The sequence below is a fragment of the Myotis davidii genome, unplaced genomic scaffold, assembly GCF_000327345.1.
Source record: "Myotis davidii unplaced genomic scaffold, ASM32734v1 scaffold174, whole genome shotgun sequence".
NCBI classification, from domain to species: domain Eukaryota; kingdom Metazoa; phylum Chordata; class Mammalia; order Chiroptera; family Vespertilionidae; genus Myotis; species Myotis davidii.
Window position 1 is genome coordinate 1954386 of NW_006289087.1, and position 9037 is coordinate 1963422.

The 9037-nt window shown below is 54.1% G+C and overlaps 1 protein-coding gene across 2 annotated transcripts in view; it reads right to left on the minus strand.

Moving 5' to 3' along the window:
- CNIH3 (cornichon family AMPA receptor auxiliary protein 3) overlaps positions 1-9031 on the minus strand; it is a 38298-nt gene extending 29267 nt beyond the window's left edge. For both annotated transcript variants that reach the window (XM_006761254.2, XM_006761253.2), the window contains exon 1: positions 8938-9031. In XM_006761254.2, coding sequence (XP_006761317.1) covers positions 8938-9018 — 81 coding nt within the window. In that variant the 5' untranslated portion in view covers positions 9019-9031. The remainder of the gene's footprint in view (positions 1-8937) is intronic.
- Between the last annotated feature and the right edge of the window lie 6 nt (positions 9032-9037).

Sequence of the window (9037 nt, forward strand, 5' to 3'; positions counted from 1 at the left end):
GTCATTCCCCCTCTCTCAGTTCAGCCAGCAGGCCAGCAACCCACACTCAGCCTGGACGGCTCCCCAGCCTCCTAGGCCAGTGACGGCGAACCTATGACACGCGTGACAGAGGTGACATGCGAACTCATTTTTTTGGTTGATTTTTCTTTGTCAAATGGCATTTAAATACATAAAATAAATATCAAAAATATAAGTCTTTGTTTTACTATGGTTGCAAATATCAAAAAATTTCTATATGTGACATGGCACCAGAGTTGAGTTAGGGTTTTTCAAAATGCTGACACGCCGAGCTCAAATGGTTCGCCATCACTGGCCTAGGGACACGTCAAGGACAAAAGAGAGGGGTGGGGAGGCGGTGAGCTGACCCGGTTACTCAGTACCAGGGCTCTAGGGGCCTCCTGCCCCTTCGCCATGACTGCTTTTGTGAAGGAAGGTGGCCGGCACTGACTTCTAAGGACCTTCCTTGGCAGCGAAGGTATCTGACAGCGAAGGCCATCGGCAAAGAGAAACCCTGACGGGAGAACAGGAGAAGAATGAGGGACACAGAGCAAGCAGCCGAGGAGCCACGGAATCCTGGGCGGGGCGGGAGCCGAGACCACTGTGTTCGGCTCCTCCATTGTGTACACGCCCAGCAACCACAGGCCAGGAGACGCACAGACCCGCCTGCATCCACCGCTGGGGAGCGCCATACGGCGGCAGCCCCATTAGCTGCGGGCCCCTTTCAAGGGCAAGACTCGTTCTCACACTGTCAGCCAAGGAGAGACAAGGATGTCAAGGCCGGACGCGCCTCCCGCCAGTCAGCACTTAGTGTCTGTTGTTGCTCTGCAGGCCTCCGCGCAGGTCCCTCGCCAGAACCTCCACGGAAAGCGATCCCGGGGTACGCCGTGGCCTGGCCATGATGACGAGGTGACTCTCAGCCCCGCGGCATCTGGTTCCCACCCCAACCCAGATAGGAATCCCTGCCGGCTCCCAGAGACTGTCCCTCCCACCCACAGCCCCCAGCGCGCACTCCAGCTCAGCGGCTGTGACCAGCCCCTTCCCAGGGTCACCTCCCCCCACCCCGTCCTCATGAAATGTCAGCTTGATGCACCACAATTCGGAACCCCTGTCGGATAAGGAGTCCTCCCAGGCCCCTGGACGAGGGCAGTGCGAGCAGCACCGTGAAGACAGGACGAGCTCTGGGAGGGTCTCGGCCCACCTGTGAGAGTTACCAGCCTGAGCCACTCCCAGATAAACGCAGGGGAGGGGAGGGGAGGGGAGCAGGAGCCTCTGTGTATCCCTTCGGTGTAGAATTTAGAAATGGTTGGCACGAGTTGGTTCTCTTTGGCCCTGACCCGCCTGCAGCTGCTATGAAACCCCACCCCCCGCCCACCCCCAACTGGCAGTACGTCTGGGTGGACAGGTAGCACCCCACACACACACAGACACACACACACACACACACAGACTGGACCCTCTGCCCGTGACACACCCGGGTTATCTGGGGCCTCCAGGCAGTGAGTGTGGAGCCCTCAGAATCTCTCTCCCCTCCCTGATCCCCCCGATACCAGGCCTTCCACCTCCCAGTTCCTCTTTCTTCAGCTTTGCATGGGGAGGGGGGGACGGTGCGGGGGAAAATAGAATCATGCGGCTACGTCCTTACCCACAACCCCCGAATGCAGTTGCTAATCCCTTCTCTCAATAAGGTTCGCAGAACACATTTAAATACTTTTTTTTCCCATCCCAGATACAAATGTCTCTATTATATAGGAGACCATCTGGGCTGCTACAGCTAGCTGGCTATGTTGCTATCGGCTCCTTTTTTTAGGGTTTGTGAATCAGTTGCCAATAAGGAAAAGGAAAAAAAAGGAGAAAAGCAGGAAGTCAGCTCCAAGATTCTGCCTCCCTCCCCTGCGCCCTTCCCCGGCGGGAGAGCCGGATTCCACAGTCAACAGGGACCACGTGCCCGCAGTCACAGAAGTGGTCCCCAGGACTGGTGCTCGGAGATGCCAGCCCACGGCTCTGGAGGCCCCGGGGGCGGGAGGAGGTGTCAGCGGTGCCCCAGCCCTTGGCCCTCCAGCTGGGCTAAGGAACGCGGCACAGCCTCTGGCAGAGCTAGGACGCCTGCGAAGGAGAGGAATGAAAGGAGGTCAAGGCAACCGAGCAAGGAGGGAAGAAGGAAGGAGAAAGAGAAAGCAGCCGGGGCCTGGGACCTTCTGATGCCATCGTCATGTTCGTCATGTAAATATGAGATGCAGGTTGGTCTTCCCTGTGAAAGGGTCGTTCGACCGCCAAAGGGGTCGCGACCCACAGGTTGAGAACCGCTGGTCTAAATGGAAAAGCTGAGAACTGGAGACCAAGGGATTCACAATGGCCTGGACTCAGTGTCCCTCCTCCCCTAGGAAGTCAGCGTGCCCTGCGGTCAGAAGTACGTCCTGAGCACGCATCGCGGTTTGTGCAGACGCCGCAAAGGGCAGAAGTCAGCTCCATGCTGGCACCCTGCACCGTGGAAGCCCAGCCCCACCAGGGGCAGCTCCCCGTACTGGTCACAGGCAAGGGCAGACCAAGGGCAGACCATGCACACAGGGTGGGGGCGGGGGGGCTCTCGGCCACAATCCCTGGCTGGAGGGACGGAAACAATGGTTGGATAAATGTGTGGCTTCACTGCTCCCACCAAGGCGTGCAGCCCAAACCGTGACTGCAGATGGACACGCAGGCCCTCCCCGCCTCCTGCACCCACCTGCCTCCCAACCTAACCCCAGCGACAGAAACGAGGCAAATTTCATCAGCCCCACACTTATGGCCAGGAAAGCAAGGGGTTTTCATTGCTAGGGAAAATTTTTTTGTTGTGGCGGTAATTGCGTGTGTGTGTGTGTGTGTGTGTGTGAAATCACATTTTTACAAATCTGGTTTGGTTTTTTTAAGCCATTTTGGTGACTCAAGGCCGTTTAAAGAAACTAGAAAATAAAGTCATCCTCCCAATTGTGTCCCAGGGAGCCAGCCTGCTTCCTCTGCAAGCGACAGCCGTGGGACAAAAACAGAACCCTGGCCGGTGGCTCAGTTGGTTGGAGCCCCGTCCCAAGGGGCGGGACCTGGGAGGTTCTGGGTTCGAAAGCCAAAGGCGCCTGCCGAAGAGGTGATTTTGTTCCTGCTGCTCCGGTCTGAGCGCCCCCAGCCACCTGCTCCACACGTGCTCACGTGTCCTCCCATGTTCTGCGGGTGCGGGACCTGGGCCGGAGGGGGCCTGTCTTCTGTCCCTTCTGCTTCACTCAGAGACTGTGTACGAGGTCACCAGTGCCCAAGGCCAGGGAGCGACACAGGCGTCCCCACGCGTGTGCCATGCACGGGCTGCAGGGAACTGAGACGACAATGCTGAGACTTGAGCCGGACAGTGTGAGAATGTGTAGAATTTAGATCCACGAGGGCAGAAGTCTTTCCCCGGGGAAAGAGGAATACATCCGCCTACCCAGGAGGCAATGCAGCCCGGCTGTGGAGTTGGGGCTCTGAGACGGCAGCAGGGCAGGGAGATACCACGAGGCGACAGGCCTCTACCCCCACTCTGATGTGGCCATGGTCCCAGGATGGCGGTTTTCACCGGGTGTGCCGCAGGAATTTTTAGACAATGCAGTACCTGACTATTGCGTCAGGGGCACTGACCTTTCTTCCCTTAGATCGCCAAGTAAAAAAATAAAAAATAAAAAATAAAATGACAACAGCCAACACAACAGCCTTCTAGCATGAATCAATCAGACTGATGCCCATTTTTTTGTCAGATGGGAAAAACTTTTTTGGTGCGCGGCGGAATTTCAGTAATGAGCTGTTGGGTGCCAAGCAAGGAAAAATGTCGCAAGTCCCTGTCCTAGGAGGTCCAGGAGGTCCCACCCTTAGTCTTCAACCTCCACGGCCTGTAGCAGGGAGGGTCCCAACCCCAGATGCTGAGCGCCCGACCCTGTGGGGCTGAGCACAGGGGAAGGCGGTGGCTCCGTCACAGTCTACTGCTTCCTCTTGACGTAGAGATCTTTCTCAGCGGCTGGTAGTCTGGCTTTCCCGCAGCCTGAGTAGGGCTGTCTCGTGGCTGCCTCCCCTCCTGTGCCAAGTTAGCAGTACCTGCCAGCCTCCTCACTCAGCCCTGGGTTGGTGCTCAGAGACCAGCTCAGGCTCTAATGGTGCACTTGACGTTTCCAGTGACCTTTATGGGAATTAATTAGATTCCAAGTGCCATTAGGAGAAGTACAGGGGAGCCCGGCCGGCGTGGCTCAGTGGTTGAGCGTCGACCTATGAACCATGAGGTCACTGGTTCAATTCCCGGTCAGGGCATATGCATGGGTTGCAGGCTTGATCCCAGTGTGGGGTGTGCAGGAGGCAGCCGAATCATGATTCTCTCTCATCGCCGATGTTTCTCTCTCTCTCCTTCTCCCTTCTTCTCTGAACTAAATAAAAATGTATTTTTTTAAAACTCAATGGGAAAAAATATCCTTAGGTGAGGATTAACAAAAGGAAGGAAGGAAGAGAGGGTGGGAGGAAGGGAGGGAGAAGTAGGAGGAAGGCAGGCAGGCTACTGTCAACCCCAGGCATCCTACCATTTCCCATAAACCCATGTTTTGTTTCCAGATGGATAATTAAGGAAACGGAGCAGTTTGCTCGGTTTCCAGTGGCTCAATCTATGAGAGCGGGACTGCCTGGGAGGCGCAGACCTCTTGCCCTACAGCACCGCTGCTCAGTGCATGTGTACTTGTTAGCATCAGTTGGGACCCATTAAAACTCTCCCATAACAAGTGCTGCTGCGGATCCAAAGACGTACTGTTGGGGGTTTCTTTTCTTTGTCTGCTGTCGCAACTTGGAGTTTTAAAATGTGACTCGACATATAAGAAACTTTAAAAGTTGAAAGCCTGGGATGACTGGTCATGCATCTTTGCAAAGGATGGTTTCATCTGTGTGCACATAAACAACCTGCAAACAGGCTCCACCAAGCTGGGCGGCGCACTCTTCCCGGAAAAAAACACTGTTCACTTCGTGTTGGCTGGAAACAGACCCCACTTCACATCTGAAAACCATTAGAACCTTTTTTTCTTCCAAACACCCACATGCAGTTTTTAGAAGCGTGCACACACACACACACACAATGACTGGAGGAGAAGACACCCAAATCCTGTCTGGATGATAAGACTAGTGGTGATTTTGTTCCATTATATGTCCCTGCATTTTCCATTTTTTGAGCAATGAACCTATATCTTTTTATAAGCAGAAAAAGTAATTTTGAGAAAATGAGAATTTCCTCTTTTAATAAAAAAGGACATGGAGTGTGTTTTAGTATCTTCTTCTTGTTTCAACTCCAAATATTTTCTTTATACAGAGAAAAGTTTCTATCCTTTGGATGACGACATTACCCGCTATTATCAGAGTTAAACAATCCAATGACAGTTACTAGACTTAGAAAAAGGACATGGGCATAAGAGTCTCAAACTCTGCTTAAATTCCAGTTCCCACACACACCAGCTGGGCAACCTTGGGCAAGTTTCAGAACCTCTCTGATCCACAGTTTCCTCATCTGTAAAAGGTCAGTTGTGAGGACTAACGAGCTGCCTGGACAATAGAAGGCCATGTGCCTGAAGGTATGCAAAGCCACACACACACACACACACACACACCCAACTCAGTTTCATGCTGCACCTTTGAAATGTGACAAATGTACTCAAAGATAGTGGCTGATATAAAAGAGATTCATTGGTAATCTGAAACATTTTCATTTGAAAACAAATGAAGATAAATCTGCAAAGTAAACAACAAGCCCTGAAAAAAAAATGTTGTGCTTAAGGCTGGCCATATCCATCTTAGCTCCCAGGCCCTTTGTGGGCAGAAGAGAGAGGTTATCAGCTGGAGGTCGATCTGAGAGGTTCTTAAGAGCCTAGAACTCGCCTACTGCAGACACTCAATGCATAGCAGCTACTATTATTACCCCTAAGTAGAAATGTGCAATTAAATAAGAAAAACATGCCATCTTCATCTTACAGCCTAGGCATGGCAGGGGGAAGGCCTTTTCATTGCTGTATGTTGTTAAGTGCCCAATTCCTTATTTGGGCTGTCAATACATGCTAAGCAATCAATATGGCTCATCACGTCAAGGATTATCCATGTGCCGGAAGCCAATTCCAGCATGTCGGCAAGGGCTGAATCGTCTGGAGTGGTGTGGGCATTTCCCCAAACCTGAAAAGGGATGATTGTGGCTGCCAGACAGCTCAGGGCATCGTAATCTACATGTTATTGCCTCCTACTGGCCAAACGCCTGAACAGCCGAAGGCTAATTCTTCCAATCTGACAATGGACTCTGTAAATGAAACCTGACCCTTTGAATTGTGTATCTCTGCCTCGCCTCAGGACAATCTGTGTTAGTAAAAAGCATGGGGTCCTGAGACGAGGAGATCTTCGGCTCTTTAGCTGGGCTCCTCTGACCCCCAAATGCCTTTCAAAGTTATGCTTCGTCCCCGGACTCTTTATTAAGTTACACACAGCCCTGCTCCAGGTTTCCTGAAGCTTTCTAGATGCTGGAACAAGAACCCGGCCTCCATGGGCTACAGGGAGCTGGAAGGAAGCAAGCGCGGAGCCTAATACAGAACTCCCTCTCCTAGATTTTGGTTGAAATAATGTCACCGTGTAACCCATATCCCCAGGTACACTGTGCACTGAGATCGACGCGCCTCAGGCTTTCCCTTCCTATAGTCAGGAACCCAATCATGGTGGTGGGGCTTCCGGCGGTTCCATTGGGAGAGGGAGAAGGAAAAGACTCGGAAAGGAAGGGGGGCTGAGACTTGGGAAGTGTCATTGGCATTTGGATTCCATGAGCACAAATTCTTTTTATTCTTAGACGCTGGAATCTTGCCACCTCCACTGGGTGCCAGGATCTGACCCAGCCTTGGGCTCTGACCATTCAGCTGCCCCCGGACCAGGGGGCGAACGCTGGAGACCTGGAGAGCAGGGGCCAACGTGGGACCAGGGCCATCCATGCCCGGTTTTGGTTCGGAGGTTTATTAGTCAGCCATGGCACAAGCAGTCCATTGAATCAACCTGCTCTCGAATTATTTATCATCTGCCCCCGAGTGAGAGGCAGTTATGCCTTCTGGTTATCTGCCCTGCTCCAGGAGCCAGTTCAGAGAACTCCATGCCTGACAGCTTGATGGAGCTCTCTGGTCCCTGCCCGCCTCTGGCCAAGGCAAACGCATCAAGAAATAGCCCGTGAAGTTATTCTGGGAAAAGGGGGTGCTGTGGTTAGCTCCCTGGAAGGCAGGTCACTTGTCAAAACCCAAGGAGCAGAGGAAGCTCCTTTGAATCACATGAGCGAGAGTCTGCCGCACTGATCTGTCCTGCGCCCCTGTATTTCCTTAACAACTGTCGGCCCCGCCATGGATGAGACCCAGAATTCCGGGGCCGAGGAAGAGAGGGAGCCGAATCCCATGACTTCTCACTCCAAGGATTTTTGATCCGCCAGGAAATTCCTGTGTCTGACTCCTTCTCTCTCACCCTCCGATCCCTAACTCAACTGGCTCATGGACTTACACCACCTTAGACAGAAGGGGAAGCTTGGAGATCAGTCAGGTCCACTTTCTCACGTTTGAGACGTGGCAGGCGACAGGCAGGTCTCTTTCCCAAGGTGACATGGTTAGAAGCCTTTCTCCACCCCGGGGCCCCTTCTCCTCCATGTAACAGATGCTCTAGCTGCTTAGTTCCATTTTAAACCACTTGTCCTCAACACCGCATCTCACCCCGCCTGCAACTTTCTCCTGGTGTTCATTCTGGGTCATCTCCCACGTAGAGAGCATGCGTGCTCTCCAAGGCTCCCCAGAACCAGGGAATTCGTCTCAGGACCCCCTGCCCCCTGAGCCCGGACTTGCTGGGCAGGGCAAGGCTCTTAACGGCAGGAGACTATACACTGTGGGCGTTCCTGCTACATTGCTTGACCTTAGCCATCCTGGCCACCAGCTCCCTGATGGGGGAGAGCGTAAGCTGCGTGGAAGGAGGAAGTAGAGTTGGCGGACTTGCCAAGTGCTGCAGCCTTGATAAGAGGACTAGCGCTCCTTTGCCCTGGCTTCTGCACTCTTGCTGGGTCTACTCAGAAGCAGCCCATCTCCTGTCCCCGCAGCACACCTGTGTCATTGGAACAGCGACCCTCCATGGGGGAGCCCCCTGGAAGGATTGCAGGAAAGCTGGTGCCCACTAGGGATGCTGCCCGCCATGGTCTGCCACCTGCACCTTTGGGAGTCAGGAGTTGGATGGCTCAGTGCTTGAAGAGCAAAGGAGGGAACTTGCTCCTCTCTGCCTCTCTCTGCCTGACTTTCCTGCGCCTCACTCATCCCTGCTGCCCCCCCCCCTCACTTTTCTCTGCGGCCACATCAACCCCCATGACCTGGTGGTCCTTCCCCTCACCGGCCCTGCCTCGCTACTTTCTTACAAGGCACTCGCTTAGTCTCTCCACTTTGTCGCCAATTATGTCTAAACGCAGCCACCGCAGATGCTGACATTTTAAATGTTTAGTTGTTATAGTTACTTGACTAATTGCTGCCCCAACTGCCGAGCTTCTCCTGCGGGCAGGAGGGAGGGGGCAGGGGAAGTAGGGGACCGCGGGGGCTGTCATCACCACTCCTGGGGCCCCAGATGTTGGCCAGGCCCTGGCAAGGGTGTCTTGCCCGGGAACCAGGGGTCCCAATGTCTCCACCCGTGGCCAGGTCACGGAGGACGTGCCGGGGGCCCCTGGCCTCCATGGGAGGCCGCGAACTGTTCCCGCGCCGCCGGGACAGGGAGCCACAGAGGGTCCACTCTGCAGATGCGCCACGCCGGCCTCCCGGTCCGCCCACACTCGCCTTGTAGAGACAGTGAGATGGCATTTTAGAGAAACTGGGGAAGGGGGCGGACAGGAGCGCGTGTGGGGCGAAAGCAAAGAGTTAGAAGCCGCTGCCGGTTACTCACGTGCCAGATGGCGAAGAAGATGAGCGCAGCGCACAGCACCAGGGAGAGCATGTAGCAGAAAGCGGCGAAAGTGAAGGCCATGGCCGGCGGCCGGACCGCC